The 17,668-nt window shown below is 35.6% G+C and overlaps 1 protein-coding gene across 4 annotated transcripts in view; it reads left to right on the top strand.

The window, feature by feature from the left end:
* LOC143235982 (uncharacterized) overlaps positions 1–17,668 on the top strand; it is a 47,994-nt gene that overhangs the window by 21,383 nt on the left and 8,943 nt on the right. For all 4 annotated transcript variants that reach the window (XM_076474128.1, XM_076474127.1, XM_076474130.1 and 1 more), the window contains exons 3-6: positions 14,963–15,120; positions 15,275–15,347; positions 16,546–16,701; positions 17,444–17,642. In XM_076474128.1, coding sequence (XP_076330243.1) covers positions 14,963–15,120; positions 15,275–15,347; positions 16,546–16,701; positions 17,444–17,642 — 586 coding nt within the window. The remainder of the gene's footprint in view (positions 1–14,962; positions 15,121–15,274; positions 15,348–16,545; positions 16,702–17,443; positions 17,643–17,668) is intronic.

Below are 17,668 nucleotides of genomic sequence, written 5' to 3'. Positions count from 1 at the left end.
ATCAGGGGTTCGATTCCCCTCGGTGGGCTCAGCAGATAGCCTGATGTGGCTTTGCTATAAGACAAACACAAACTACAATTATTAGTGTTAGCACATGTATAGAAATGAAGGTAGAATATGTTTAGTGATCGATGTTAGCAAAGTTCGGTGGAAGTAAGGCAAGAAGATGTATTAGTTATGTTGTCCTTTGTTGTATTCGTAAATAAAACATGGACTACAAAGTATCTGTCTTATTTTTTATTGCACTTTGATACACATTAGGTTAATATTGTTTATAAATTTGACTGTTTCTACTTTTTTAATTCATTAAACGTCCTCTCAATACGTAAAACCTTTTCCAACTACCTGATAGTTCAGTGTTTCTACGGTTTACTTTATTTGTTTTGAAATATACGAGAAGCAAGAAAAGTAATTATTTCTATCTAGTGTCAAATTACTAAACAAACTGAGTTATTCTTGTAGGGTGGAATGGTTCTCACAATCACGAAGTGTCCTACAATGTTCGAGCTTTCTTGACGACACCTACTTTAGTTATCCAGTTTTACCACCAGGAACAAGGAGAATGTGTAGACTTATGTGTTCAGTGAATTACTAGGCTACATATCTGGCTGTCATAGTAATTGCGGAATTAACCATAAAATAAGACGAGTTTGAAACTTGGGGAAGGGGTAGTGGGTGGTAATGTTATATCCCTGCTATGTATCTTTTGTGTAACTTATCACGTCAGATTTAAACCTCTGTTCTGGTTCTCTTATCTCCTTTACAAAAAATAAGAGAACGAGAGAAGGAAAGCCTGTCGTATTCGTGATGACTAAAGTTTTGTCGTACTTAACGACAAAAGATAAACTTGCTATCGTTTCGTTAAAAAATTGGGGTTCGATACGAGAGATGGGCAGAAAATAGACAGCCGTTAGCTGCACGTGTTGTTCAACTGGTTTCGTTGTAAAGTTTTGAATGTTGGCAAGCGTTGTAACCCTCAGTAGTTACCACGTGTAAGACCTTTTGTCGCTCCGCGAGCAACGTCACCCCATCTCCCCACCACCACCATCTGTTTATTTTACTTTATTAAAATAGTTACACATTTAAGCCTTGTTTACTGTCGGGTTTACAGGGTATAACACTTTCAGCTGTATGTGACGATAAACATGTTTTAAGATACTTTCGTGTCATTTAAATATTCAAAACCTTCTAAATGCCAAAATGTTTATTAACAGTTTAACTAGAGCTAACGAAAAAAGAATCTCGTTGCCATAGAAACGGAAATACTTATTTTCTGTGTTGTAATATGAGTGCGTTTTGTTCTTATAGCTTAATGTTCCCAAACCAAGAGAAATGAAAACTTTGACAGTTCATTAACCCTAAAGAAACAGGTTATAATAGGCAGGAGCGAAGTAATGCACGTGGCTCGGTGTACTCCTCTATTCAAGATATCAATTTTGGTCGAATTTTTTAAATTATTTCTATCTATCTATATTCTGTATTTCAAGACTTCCCGTTTAATGCTTGTACGTCCCATCGTCCCTCTGCCAAAGTTAATTCCCCTCTGTACACTAATTAAATGTCTGTCTCTTCCCAGAAGTTTCTCCATATAACTTGTTCTACGTTTGTATCCATGACTCTTCACCATCTGTGTTAATATGTAATATTAGACTAATGTGCATGACATATTTAGATACCATACATTCACCTTAATCTTTAGTTACCGTGAAGGTTAGGTACATCTGACTGTAGTGAGGGTCACGTTGTTGTACCTGTGTGACTGTAATCATATTGTGTCATATATTTTTTTCTGTTGGTCACAACCTATCTGTGAGACGAGTGCATGAAACCTCAAACATTACTGCTAATCCAGACACAAATTACTTTGGTATGAACGACACTGAGAAGAAACAGTACATTAAATATAGAACATAATATAGCCCTAAATATTATCAACTACGAAGTATAAACAGCTGTTGACAAACTAGTTTTAGTAGTTTCATTTTTAGTTTACTCGCAGAGTAGGTTTGTGTGTGTGCAAATAAAAGTTTTTTTCTGATGTCTCATGTTTCAAGCTTAATTCTTGTAAAACTAGGAACTGGTATCAGTTTGGAACTATTTACTATCATGATAATAAGATACAAACCGCAGGATAAACCATGAGAAACATTGAAGTGTTACTCAGCATTTGAACACGTTTTTTTAAATATGTCTGGTTGAACTTAGCATCTGGATGCTTAAAGATCCAAAATCGAAAAACCGGATTTTATGAATTGTACACGAGGAAGTAGAGAGGTATACAATGTTTCATATAATACATTAAATCATACTGTTTATTCTGTATCATAGAAGGAGGTTTGTTTGTAATAGATTACACCATCCGAACGCGTAGAATTTCCACTCGTGGTTAAGCTATCTTGAAGCTCTGTTTTTATAACAAAACCAGTTTGAGAAACGCCCATTTCTCGTGACACGTTTTATCTCACTCAAAAATGGCATATCAGTTCTCTTCTTTTCGCTAATACCAGCGATGTCAGTACCAAAGAACCGATACTAAAGATATAACATGTAAGTATGGTAGGTATGGCCAGGTGGTTAGGGGGCTCGACTCGTATTCTGAGGGTTGCAGGTTCGAATCCCCATCACACTAAACATGCTCGCCCTTTCAGCTGTGGAGGTGTTAAAATGTGACGTTCAATCCCATTATTCGTTGGTAAAAGAGTAGCCCAAGAGTTAGCGGCAGATGACTAGCTGCTTTCCCTCTAGTTTTACTTCATGGGTTTCGTGGCTTTTCTCTTTGGTTTTACATCCAAGATAGAATTTAAGACCAAACCGCCTGCTTTCTAAGCCCTTGAGACTAATATTAACCACCACCAACTAATATTAAAATCACCACCAACTAACCGAGGGGCGGATTTTACAGCTTCAGGGGGACAGGGCGCAGACAATCCTTTATGTTTCTTTACGCTTAAAAATGTATACAAAAATAATAGAAATATCTACTTTTTCATTTCCACAAACGAATTTATTTGTGTAGATGTGATAGACTTCCGTAAAGTCTGTATACTTAGATGAATGCATATACATAAGAAATATTGTGTGCCTCGAAGAGAAGTTCTGTGGAAGACCATGGTTACCAATGTTCTTTCTGGACATGATACAAAGAGATGGAAAGACTAGCCAACAGGGTTGTTCCGGTCTGAATGACTGGAAAGTAAAATCTTCAAATATTATTGGGCTTGGCATGGCCTGGTGGTTAGAGTACTCGAATTGAAATCTACGGGTCGCAGGTTCGAATCCACTTTGCCTAAAGTATACTTTCAGTCTTGGAGCATAACAATCCGGCAGTTTATTTCGCCCTTTGTTCGTAAAAGAGTAGCTCAAGAATTGATGGCAGGTGGTGTTGACTATCTGCCTTCCCTCTGGGCTATCGCTGTTAAATTAGAGACAGCTAGAGCAGATGATCCTAGTGTAACTTAGTGCGTAATTCGAATCATAACAATCCAGTCAAATATGATTAGCTTGTATGATGCTGTCGTGGACTGGACATGTTGTGGAAGGAATATATTAACTTTTGACTTCCTGAAAACTGTAAACATATTAACCCTTAAATGGTGGCCATCATCAATTACTGCTGCTACCTACAACGTTCCCGCTGTTTAAGGATTAAAAGCTTATCTTTATAAATCGTCCCATTTTTAAAAATCACTTCGTAGGAGTTTTGAGTGGGCAGAGCACAGATAGCACATTGTGTTATCTTTGCGTTAATCTACAAACAAATTCTTCTAAGAGGTGCACCGGTAAAATAGCTAAGTAATTTATGCTGCGCATGATTATTACATAATGTCTTTTATCGTATATTTAAAGATTTTTTATCGAATATTGCTAGAAAGCTATATTGGAGCCTGTTTGTTAGTATTGTCACAGTTTGAGGCTTGCAAACTGAAATTCAAGTGTACTTGAAGATTTTCTTTGTATTTATATACACATTGCTAATGTTACAAACCTTTGGCAATAAACGTCTGCAACATGTGCACTATCAGTCGACCAGAATTTGTAGGGACACTTGAGTGCATGTTGTTTTAATGTACAAATGTCGTTAAAACTAATTTAAATGTAACTTTCTCCAACTAATGTTTCCATGAAATGTTTCCATGTCATTTTAAGGGGATAAAACTGGTATGTAATGTGTTCCTCTCACTTTAGGGGAAAAGCAACTGATATGAAAAGGTTTAATCACACTAACAGCTTGTCATGCCTGCAGGTTTATGACATTTGATTAAATAGTATGAAAGCGTTTTATTTTGTTGTGGTTTTCATTTTACTGTACTTTTGTTTTCTATACTTTAAATAAACAGAACTGTTTTAATGTAACCTAGAACTATTTAACTATGAAACCATGGTATTACGAAGTTTAATAAACCAATGTGAGTCTAAACGTGCCACACGTATCTTAGCTCAACTGATATTAATGTACTAAAACTCAAACTGATTTAAATGAGTTTAATGAAAAAAAGTTAAAATATTTTAAGTAGTTTTATAAATAGCATGAAAGAGTTTTATATAAAATATAATTTATAAATTTTATTGCAGAGGAAATAGTTAATATTTTATATAGGTGGACTAATGTAGTTGTATTACCATTCTTCTATAAGTCCTACTAGTGTGTGGAATTATATGGAACCGTAGAACATCTAGATAGTAGCATGTAAAAGTTCAGAAGAAAAATTATGTTAACACTTTAGGTTAGGCTTAGCATAGTAGTACTTTAACATATTGGTATTTATGTCCAAACATGATATAGGATACTGGAATGTTAGCTTCAAGGACAGCTGATACTTTAGGTTAGGCTTAGTAGAGCAGTACCTTAACATCTTGGGAGTCAGATCCAAACGTGATATAGAGGACTGGAATGCTAACTTCAAGGACAGTTTTCCTGTTTTAATATATAGTTTTTTTGATTATTATATTTGTAACAATTGTTGTTGTTGGGAGCAACCGTCTTCCCACATCTGGCTGCAGACGGCGGACGGTGATATACCAGGGACGCTGTGGGCTATAGCACCCACACTTAGGCCTTTCTTCCTCATATCTTCTAAACATGAAGTTGAGGTTAAAGTGGATAATGGCCATTTCTTCCGATACATCTAACAACTTCTGTGCGCTAGTGTTGGATTTTTGTATTGTGGATGTTTTTATTTATATAAATTGTTATATTCTCTCTCCTTGGAATATCTCTCACGTTGCCCTCCTGGTTTAGCGATAATTCTATATAACACAAATTTTGTTCCTGGATAGGATGTGTTATTTCTTAATTGCTTAATTGCTTTTGTGATCTGGATAATGAAATTTAGAAATTAACCAATTGTCTAGGTAAAAACGGGCAAATTTGTACATTTTCATTTACGTAAGGTCTGAATAAAACAACATATGAATCAAGATTTACATGTATTTATACTAAAGTTATACAAAAATCTTTAGAAGTGAGTAGTTTTTCGAGATTTGCAACTGCAATGTAAATCAGTTTCAATAATAGCCCCCAAATATAGTCTCCCGTCATGTTTTAGTTATACGCTCCCAGGTCACAAAAGCAAAGTTTGAAGTGAAAAATTGGTCTTTTCCATTTACTTTAGGCATAAACAATTGGGAAATAACATTTTCTGCCCAGGAACAAGAAAAAGTAAAATTTTGTTACATAGTGTAATTCTGAGGGTTTCTGATACAAAATATCGATTTTGATACCTGCGTTTGGCAAAGCCCAGATAACCCAAAGTTGCATCATTGCATGTATGTGTAATAAAGAATGTTGGTTGTGTGAACATTTTATTCTCGCTGAAGAATGTTTCTATTACCAACGATTTCTGGTTACTTTTTCTTACAATTTGAATTGCACATACCACTTGCCGCTGTTCAACTTGGCCCCACTCGATACTTCTAGAAAACAGGCCAGTGATATAGACTCTCACATAGGTTCAAAGACCGCTTAATAATTTCAACAGACATAAGAGAAAACATATTTTTCGCTTCAGTTATCATCAAAGCGACATACTTGCCACGCTGTCCTCAGGAAACTCGTTCAGTACGTGCCTGGTTCTTAACATTAAGAAAAAAATGGGAATATTTTATCCGACAACGCAATAGTTTTCATAATGAAATACCAGACTTAAGAACACCATAACGACATGTTCTTTCAGTGAAATTTTCTTCATGTAATATTTACTCAAATAGATTTCAATCAAATTGGTACCAAATTATACGATAATTTGTGAAGCCTAATGGCATTTCCCGGTAATTGTTCACTAAGCCTACTGACAATTATCAATGTGTTCGTTACGTAAAATAACGATATTTATAATTCGTAATGCTTGTCCGTAGAATATGTGTGTGAGCTCTGAAAGCGAGTGGTTAAAAGTTCATTTAACAAATTGTTCTATATTTACACGAACAGTTGACAAATTTTCTATAAAAGTAGTAAATGTATCCATAGAGCTATTTCATTTCGTTATAATTACAACAGTTGTATCCACGTTCTTAGTGTATGGAAAGAAAGGGGGAAAAAACGTAATTAGCTAGACGGCAATTGGCAGAAAGTATCTAGATGTACAACACTTAAGTCTGGAGCTCGACTCCCGCTAAAAAACAACTTAAATACTTGGCTAGAGACGCGCTTTCACATAAGTAAAATGTTTTAGAAGATAGAACAGTAAGTGAATGCAAAGCTACTGAGAGCCACGAGCTTTTTCGTTGTCAATAACAACGAACGATCTGATATTATTATGTTTAATAGGTACTTATTTTTTTTATGATTAGTGTAATGGGTTTTATAATAGAAAGAACATTACGTCTCACTGAAACAGCTGTGCTTGTGAAAGAAAACAAAGCACAAAACAATTGCAACATTACTTCTTGGACACGTGTGTGTGTGTATTTGTTTTCTTTCACAATCACAGTTGTTTCAATGAGACGTACGTAATGTAGTTTCTATTTTAAACACATTAAACTATTCAGTTCGTTTCTTTAAATCGTGTCTGTTATTTGGCAAGAAACAATGAGTATTTTTATATTTTTATTTCTTGAAGTAATTATCATAAGATCGTTACAAATCGCGTGGTTGGTCAAACCTACGTTAAGATACGTGACTTTCTGGCACAAGATAATTAGCACATTAATATGCTTGAATCACAAGATATTTAGTTTGGTATCTCTCCTATAGACGTCTCCTTATTATTTTAATTAATTCGTGTTGGTAACCGACTGTAGTGGTTGATACTGTTTGACAGTTATTCTGGATATCATTTCTTCCAGCCGTCCATTCTCAGCTCTTTTCGTTTCACGTGACACATATATTATGCTATGCACTATTAGATTCTACCGAGTGTGTAGTTCGTGATGTTCTGTTTGTTTTGTAGTTTGCACATGTCAGTTGACGTACTTTCATTTAATTTCCGCCTAATTATAGCACATTTTCCCTACGGCGTCTATACTGACACTAAAACCTTGTTTCTGAAGGCAATATATATATAAATTCCTTCGTTAAAAGAAGTGGGACCTGTTTTTAACCTTACTTAACGTTATCAAACAAAATAATTAGAAAAAACAAATAAAAACCCTCGAGTATTCCTGAATGTGGTTTATACAAATAAAATGTTTAACTTTGATCTATAAAATAAAAATGCGAAAGCTGAAAACCGAAGAAATATTGAAAACAAAAAACCCTGACATTCGTATTATGTGATTTGATACAACGCTAATTGAAGGCCATAAGCACTAGCCAACCCTACAGAACTAGAAGACGGCTAGTCAACATCATTCCCGCGGATTGCGAATAGAGCTCCCTGGCTACTCGACTGTACCAGGCCATTTGTTATTTGTAAATAGGGTTGTCGGAGCTCCTTGGATACTAGCTTGTACCCATTTGTTATTGATAAACAGGGTTGTTGGAACTCCCTGGATACCATCCTGTACCAGACCATTTGTTATTGGTAACTAGGGTTGTTGGAGCTCCCTGGATACAAGGCCATTTGTTATTTGTAAGCAGGGTTGTCGGAGCTCCTTGGATACTAGCCTGTACCCATTTGTTATTGATAAATAGGGTTGTTGGAACTCCCTGGATACCATCCTGTACCAGACCATTTGTTATTGGTAACTAGGGTTGTTGGAGCTCCCTGGATACAAGGCCATTTGTTATTTGTAAACAGGGTTGTCGGAGCTCCTTGGATACTAGCCTGTACCCATTTGTTATTGATAAACAGGGTTGTTGGAACTCCCTGGATACCATCCTGTACCAGACCATTTGTTATTGGTAACTAGGGTTGTTGGAGCTCCCTGGATACCATCCTGTACCAGACCATTTGTTATTGGTAACTAGGGTTGTTGGAACTCCCTGGATACAAGGCCATTTGTTATTTGTAAGCAGGGTTGTCGGAGCTCCTTGGATACTAGCCTGTACCCATTTGTTATTGATAAATAGGGTTGTTGGAACTCCCTGGATACCATCCTGTACCAGACCATTTGTTATTGGTAACTAGGGTTGTTGGAGCTCCCTGGATACAAGGCCATTTGTTATTTGTAAATAGAGTTGTCGAAACTCCCTGGATACTAAGCCATTTGTTATTGGTAACTAGGGTTGTTGGAGCTCCCTGGATACCAGACTATTAGGTAACTTAATTCATTAATAAATGTGGGTCACAAAGCACCTTGATACTATGCAACGTAATTTTGATTAACGTTTCTCAGATAATCTTAAAACACAGATATTGGACCACTGTTTTATAGAATAACAAGTGTGGTTGTAGTTTATAAAGATTAACTTGCTGCTAGTTGAACCTGAAGTGGTTTTGAATTCTGGATTGATATAATTATATGTGATGTCATGCTAGATAGATGATACTCTGGGATACGTAGGGGTCGATTGGTTCCTTTTCTGAGAAATTAGCACCGATGTCCACTTGGATCAGTTTTGGAAGTGAATAAGCATTATGAATTATCCATAGGACATGGATCACCTTTTTGTTTCTTAAGTCTTTATTTACACAGACGGATGAAATCATTCTGATGTTACAAACTGTGATACTGTCAACCAACCCAGAAATTCTCTCCTAAAAATAAAATCGCATAAAAGGTTAACTTCTAATCTTACAGCCACATTTAAGTGCTACGTAGCTGCCTGTTTTATCCAAACCTCGTGGCCTTTCATGTAACAGATGTTTGCATCTAGATAATTACTCTGAATTATGTTACATGTGCTTTATTCTGTTGCTCAAACTACAACTAGTGGACTTTACAGTTGACGCTATTAGAAGGCCAACTTATTAGGGTCGGTAGGCAATTATTTCCAGATATGACTTTTTTCTAATAATTCCATTTATAACTGTATATGTGAACCAATAACACTATGCAACAACATTTTTACTTTTTCTTGTTCCTGGACAGAAAGTGTTATTTTTCAATTGCTTGTGCCTAAAGTAAATGGAAAAGACCTATTTTTCTCCTCAAACTTTGCTTTTGTGACCTGGGAAGGTATGACGAAAACATGATGGGAGACGATATTTTGTGCCTTATACGTGAAAGTGATTTACATTGCAGTCGCAAATCTCGAAAAAAACTACTAACTTCTAAACATGTTTGTATAACTTTAGGATAAATATATGTAAATCTTGATTCATATGTTGTTTTATTCAGACGTTATGTAAATTAAAATATGCAAATTTGCTCGTTTTTATATATAAAATAGGTTAATTTCCAAATTTCATTATCCAGGTCACAAAAGCAAAGTTTGAAGGGAATAATGACCATTTTCTGTACTTTTACAACATAAGCAATTAAGAAATAATATATACTATCCAGGAACAAAATTTGTGTTACATAGTGTAATTAAAGCACTTGTAGATTTGAGTTTCGTCGTGGAATATGTAGTACATTTTTGAACTAACTTACCTTTAGTTACTTGAAACTATCATGTAAAACATTAAGTTTAGAAACAACTATTTGTTTCGTTTCTATAAAACGTTTCAACTCTGATCACGTGACATCGATGATAGGTCAAATGATGCATTTGTTATAACTTCCTTAAGTGTTTAACATCTGTTCACTCACACGACAATAACAAACGGCGAACTTGGCTGGCTGGCGTGGCCCTCTGGTGTGTATTACAAAAATACTGCTATGAATTTTTGAACAACGCGTCAGCTTACAGTCTGCAAAGTTTTAATTTTGCCACTATTTAAATTCTGCCAAGTTTTTTTTTGTCGTCGGCGATCCTCTCGTGTCTAACATAAAAGTACAAGTTAAAAAACAGCAAAAAATTATCCTTTTAATGTACAGTTGTAGTTTTAGGCAAAATCATTAGGAAAGTTAAAGTAATCGTGTAGAGAAGTAGGAAAACCACCAAATACGTCAGAGAGAATTAGGACGTGAGCAGGTTCTATACGTTTTATCGCATCTTAAGATCTTAAACCAGTTCAGATCCACACCCTGCCCTTGGAACCGAGTTTATTACAAGTATGTTGTGTTTATTTACCTTGTTTTAAGTATTGGAGTCTGTCGGAACTAGATCCATTTCTTTACAACGTTTCGTCTCTTCGATCACATAAGGTAGAAGTACTTTCAAGTTGTATAATACCTTATTAACGTCCAGTTCAAGTCTACCATGTTCGGTAACAGTACTCGTAAGATGCATTTTTAACGTCCCTGGTGTAGTTCATGGCGTTAAAGGGTTCTGCATACTAAAAGAATGTTTTTCAACTTGCATCCATCAACTTGTTAGGGCAGGTGTTGAGGCCTAGTTTAGCGAAGCTTTTGAAAATCCGAAGTTTTTCATAACATTTCTTAAAACAAGTAAGAACCTGTTGGCCACGACTTCAAAACAACCAGAATGTATATTACAGAAGGAAGTTAACACAGGTCAGACAGCTGATATTGGTCAGCGATACGTCTGTTTCTAGGTTGAACAACTTGTAACTGTCGTTGTTGACTGGTGAGACACGTATTGTGTCTACTAGAACATAGAACCAGCGACATTTATATAACTAGAACTATCACACCGTATCTAGAAGCAGAAACTAACTCTTACCATACGTAAAACTTTTCGTATTGGAATTTACCATAAAGTATCCCGTATTTAAAACAACAACAAACAAAAACCGTTAAACGTGTCTGAATGCACAATACATCTGAGTAGTGGAAGTTGTTTGTACAAACAATTATATAGTGAGGAATACTAGAAGTAAATATTACTTTTAAATCAGGGTTTACCAAAAAAAAACTGTAGTCTCGTATTCGCTTCTTCAACTTAATAAAATGTTTGGGGGTGCAAGCACCCTCCTGTTCCAACGTGTAAGATAGAAGTAACAATAGTCTTAGATATACGAGAAAAGTGTACTGTTTTCAGTTCATCGAGAAGGTATCTCGGAATAGACCAGAGTATTAATAATGGTTAGTCATCATGAGGTAGCACGTTCCACTTAATAATAAAATGCCATAGTTTTCTTCAACATAAATAATAATTTTGAAGAGTGGAAACAGAGATGATAACTTGTCGGTTAAATAAAACGGATAACCAACATTACTAAAACCTTTAATAGCTTTAAGTTAAATACATAAGGAACTATACTGATAAGGAAATGTCAAATTTAGCTGTGAAGAGAAACTGTACAATTACTAAAACTATTTATAGAGAGACGTATCGAGATCACGAAAGTACCGGACACCGTCTTGAACCAATACCAGCATCACAGAAGCGAGATGCACAGGGTGTAATTTATCGAAGGGTTTTCAGTTGATTACTGTAAGATACTTCTACGATTTTTACACGGCTGTATATCTTTAAAATATATTTACTGTTAATTCTCTTACACTAGAAATTTATAACTGGAGAATTCGATTGACGTCGAAGGTTTCCCCGAGTTGTTACGTGTCAAGGGTTATTCGGATGTTAAAAGTAAAAACCAGTTTAACCCCAGCACCACGCCACCACGGTGCAGTTGTCACGAAACGCAAGTTGCGTGATTCGGTGAATTTCAAACCTGTCTTGTTCACCTGGTGGCGGTAAGAATAAAGATTTCCTTGGCAAGACGTTGGCTGGTTTTGTCAGAGTTCCGTTCGATCTCGACTAGTTCTATGGTGCCCAAAAAAAAATTGGGTCAAGGAACAACTGGTTTTGCTCTGTGTCCCGTTATTTCACGGAGCTCGCCCTCTATAGTTAAAAAACCCAACAACAAACAACTAAAAATTAATATTTAGTAATTCACGTCGACACTAATGTAGTGACCGTTCTTGTATTTGCAGACCGAAACTATTAATTAAGACTATGATATAGTAAATAAATAGTGTTTTTTTGGTGTGTTATTTAATTATTTAGGTTTTGGGATTAGTTGTTTGACAATCAGTGATGTCGAGAAAACCCACTTGTAGAGAAATATATATGCAAAAACGGCTCGTTTGGGTTGGGAAAATATTTTACATAGAAGAGCGAACAACGTTTCGACCTTCTATGTAAAATATTTTCTCAACCCAAACGAGCCGTTTTTGCATATATAGTTGTTTGACAAGTCTCAATTTCCACCTAAAATCAAAAATAACATTTCGATTATATTAGTGACATATACAACAAGAAATAAGTAACTCTGTGACGTCTGGCTTTCGAATTGTATGTAAACGTGCGTGTTGTAAAAATTGAGTTGTATTTAACAGTGCATTTTTTCTATAGGATTCACTCCATTCGAACGTTCATGCAATTAATTAAGAGATACAAGATTATTGTGTATTTAAAATTAAAAAAAAAAAAATTGTTCGGGTTTTAGGCGCCAAGCTGCACAATGGGCTGTGGGTATCGAACTACGAAACCTTAACACATGCGTACCTCGTATTTCCGAAATGAGCGAAAAAATAACCAACATTTGGAAAAAATCTTAACAAAATGCAACATTCCAGTAAACACAAAATTTATTCAAAAACCAGGTACAAAACTAAAGTCCATACTATGTAGAGACTACACTGACAAACACAACACCAACATTATTTATAAATTACAACAACTGCCATGACTTCTACATTGGAGAAACAAACAGAAAAATGGAGACTAGATTCAAAGAACACAAAAAAACAACACCTTAACACGTTTTTGAACACTGCAAATGAAATAAACACAACATAACCATAGAAATCACCCAGATATTAAGTATGGTAACAAATATAAACAAACGCAAAATCAAAGAGGCTCTATTTATACAACAATTAAAATCAAAATTAAACCAATATAAAGGAACGCCTTTATACCTTTTCTAATTAATAACTTAACATCTAACTGTACGCCCCCTACCATCCCGTACCCGTTTACACACTCGTACCTAAGATATATGTCCGGCAACGGTCAGTTGCAAACTCTCTGTTAACCCAAAGATGACCTGAGGAGCTCGAAACGTTGTTCTCTGCTTTTTTAAATTAAAGTGCTAATACCCATACCAGCCGTCTTGAGATTGCACATCGAGTATCTCGTTAAACTGCTAGGGTCGTTTCGTAGGCACTGGTCAGAGATGTTACTGTGTGATTGAAATAGTATTGTATAATCTTTATTTATTTACTTTCACCCACAAGTTTTTAATAACTTAATTTGTTATTAAAATGCAGACTTTTTTTTTTCATGTTCTGTAACAACATGTCTGTCACCCATGGTTTATCTATAAATTTGCATACCTTCCTTTTAACGTACAGACTCCCGTGCTTTGCGTGTTCGTTACGTTTAAGGTCGGTGTTTTTGTGAGATAAGAAATGAAAATAGCTTTACTTAACGAAGTGTTACTGTTAGACGGAAAGTGACCTTGCCGCTGGCCCCTTCTGGTTAGTCTTCCGAAACTTAGATTAACAGAATTGAATATTTCGATAATTACGTGACAGCACGATAGTCCAATAAGTGTTGTTGGTTCATTAAAAGTTCAAGTGGAGGAAAAACGGCGGTGTCTTTGACAATAAATGTTTATATGTAGAGGTTGCTGTGGGCCCGGCACGGCCAGGTAGTTAAGGCACGCGACTCGTAATCTGAGGGTCGCGGGTTCGAATCCCCGTCACACTAAACATGCTCGCCCTTTCAACCGTGGGGGCGTTATACCAACGAATAATGGTAAAAGAGTAGTCCAAGAGTTCGCGATGGGTGGTGATGACTAGTTGCCTTCCCTCTAGTCTTACACTGCTAAATTAAGGATGGCTAGCGCAGATAGCCCTCGAGTAGCTTTGCGCGAAATTCAAAACAAACCAATCTCTCCACGTGAAGTTTGGTATTTTTCTACCCTATAGAATTAATTATTTTTGTATAATTCCCTAAAAGTGTTTGCGACATTACATAATTTCTGTATACAAATCAAAGCAATTGTTTAAATTTGTATTCAAATTTTAACCATAAATTAACCCTCACACCTTGCACCATGACTGTGTTCCTCTACTGTAACTATTAGTGCTAGACTTTCCTGGTGCAGTCAAGCAACAGTGGTTGAAACGGAAAACTATATATTAAACAGGTTCTGTGTGGAACAGACAAGGTCCAATATAATAATCGGTTCCTTCACTTAAAAAAAACAACTAACATATAGCAATGCATCCAAGGGTTTTAACGCACTGATAGGCGGCACTGTCTTTGCCACACTAATCACAGAAGACGACACATATAAACAGTACTAGCACAGTCACTGTGGTAACGATGGTTATATCTCGTGTCACTGCTTTTTCAAATTTACAAAAATTGTAAAATAATGTAACAAGAATAACGACTTAGTGTTGTAGGTTTACACACTGTTAGAGATAACGAGATACACACTACAAATCTCCCAAAGCTAAATTAGTGTTATAGCTCAACACATGATTACGAACGAAACTGAGATGTATGCTATAAATTAACATTTACAGTGCTAAAATTTCAATGTTTATCTTTATAAAGAAAATACTTTGATTTCCATTATAAATTTTGTATGTCACTAAAGTATTTTCGTTCCAGGATCACGTGCAAGAAGTTCTTAACAAATGGGACCAAATAGACGATGAAATCTGGGCTAAAGTTATATGTATGGAGAGAAACAGAAGAGTGGCTAAAGCATATGCCAGAACCCCTGTGTTAACCATTAATGGATCAGATGAAGGATTTGATGGTTATAGGTTAGCTCAGTCTTGTATTGTTGTTTTTATATAAAATGTTTATTGTTTACAACGACTAATTGAAAAGCAATCCTAACTACTCATAGTTAGTTTAATGCTTGTAACGTAAAACAAGTCTTTTTAAAACATGAAATGTTGTTGTTATTTATTTTAGAATCGGTCTTTGTGGATTTGACAATCCAATGCGAGATTCTGAAACGGAAGAAGTTAAGAGACATATTGGAAATGTAAGTACATTCAGTTAACTACTTTTAAGATGAGGTCCCTGTGCCTTGAGTTGGCAGTTCGGTGTAGATCCTGGTGTGGACAAGTGTATGATAAAGTTAGTACCATATTGGGTTAAACGTAAACACCAAGCGCACCTCATTGTAACGTTTCTCTGGGTTCAGGTGAACCTTATGGTCGAGAGCTGAGTTCGAGTCAGTGCGATGCCACGAAATATTTACCTCACTGTTGCTAAAGAGCAAGAGAGAACATTGGCTTTTCTCTGTTGTATGGATATAAATTTTATTTGTCCAATTATGACCCCAAAACTCAAATACTTTTGTAAGTTATGACCCGATAGTGAGAAAAATGTTTGGTTATCAAATACATTAAATCTACTTGGCCCTAGACTGGAAATTAAACTAACTTAAACTGTGACTTTCTTTTTCTCCAAAGTGCTAATTTTCGTTGTTTATTTGTTCTTAGGTTGACTATCCATGTGCTTGTTAACTTAGTTAATCTGTAAAACTGGATTAATTATCCGATCAGCTCGAGGTTGTCACTTATGTTTTTCTTTTGAAACTCGTACGTACTTGGTTAATTATTTAATTGCCGATAGGCGGAACTGTGGTTAGGTACATTGACAGCGTGGAAGGGTAAGACACCACTGTGCGTTTCTTAAACTTTATACGTAGGCGTTTTGAACTCTTCCAAATTCAAAACACTGCTGTGGACTCAGACTTTCTAATTAGAACTGTTTCTAAATATTTACTCTTAAGGAACGTAATTTTTGCGAACAACCCTCAAACACGGAGAGAATGAAGAAAGAAATATGTTTACTGGGGTGGGGTTGGATAAAGAGATGTGGTTGGCGGAAGGTTTTAGATACAAATTAATAAATAAGATTTTAAAATAATACAGAAACTGTTTACATATTACAAAGGGCTGTCACAGGGATCTAACCCCAAATTTTAGCATTGTAAGTCTATAACCTTATCTACAGGAAGATGACAAACGGATTCATCTAGGAGTTTGAAATGTAAACGTTAAACTAAGGTACCATTTCAGTATATATAAACAACCCAATAGTGAAAGAAATATATAATAGATAGTATCTTCATAGTTTTGAATTTTTAATTATCTCTGTGCCTCCACCTCACACACACACACATAAGACTAGAGAAAATTACACATATAATGTTTTATAATTTACTCCACCAGGGAGTAAAATTCAAAATGGACGGCAACGGAAACATCATGATGAAACGAGTCAGTAAATGTAATGTGAACGTGAAGGAGCTTGAGAGTGGTGAAACGTCGATATCTTCTGAAGTTATCAAGAATAATGGCCAACTGGAAGCAGACAAAGCTGTAAAGGTAATGTGGAATATTTTAATGTTTCACTGAGACTGTGGTTTGTTACCAATAACCAAAAGAGAACCAATAATGAGGTGAACTGCATAATAACAATGAATTGGTTTAAAAAATTGCTTTCAGGGAGAGAAAAACATCTGGCCAGACTTTGACCCCAAACACCCTTCATCGAGCCGTCTGGCCGGATATAAAAACTACGTATTTTCATCTCCTTTATACTAGTTTTAACCATTTTATTAACGTGAAACATTTTCGCAACACAAAGGACTTCAGTTTCAAACTAGATGTTAATTTTGTTTACTACCACCTCACATAACGTCGTGGAACTGCGACCTACAACTGTTGTAAAACTGTTGATAAAATTATATTAGAATGTAATACACAAAGGAGATGTTATAATCTGTGTGCTACTGAGTTAATATACTTGTATATAATCACTTCTTCGTGAAAACTAGTAAGAAACACTTACTAATAATTCAGATACTGGCGTCTTACTTACTTCTAACTCCACGAGTGGAAACATTGAAATGGATAAACGACAGAGATTTAGGTTTATAATTGTTTGTGACATTTTAGAAAACGTTCATAAGTCACTTTCTTCCTTCCTCTATCAGACAAGTAATTTAAGAAGCCACCTGGTGTAAGAAAGATTTATCATAACGTGCAGTAACTTTTATATTAGTTATTAAGATAAATAAAGTTGCATAATTTTCTTCAATCAACCTTTTCCTATTTTTCTATACAGTTATTTGACATGAGAAAGTTCCAGAACAACATCAGCAGGGAAATTAGCAGAGCTTATCCCGACAGAAGAAAATTAGAAAGACAGTGTATATCTGTTGTGGCACTTGTTAAAGACTGTGTTGAGTTACTGGAGTGTCCATGTTGGGTGATGATGATAAACATCGTAGCTATGGATATGCTGAAGTCAAAACTGCCGTTAAGTAAGTTTCACCTTTTCTTTCTGAAC

Source organism: Tachypleus tridentatus, chromosome 13 (assembly GCF_004210375.1).
Source record: "Tachypleus tridentatus isolate NWPU-2018 chromosome 13, ASM421037v1, whole genome shotgun sequence".
In the NCBI taxonomy this organism is placed as follows: domain Eukaryota; kingdom Metazoa; phylum Arthropoda; class Merostomata; order Xiphosura; family Limulidae; genus Tachypleus; species Tachypleus tridentatus.
This window is presented reverse-complemented; position numbering and strand designations above follow the sequence as displayed.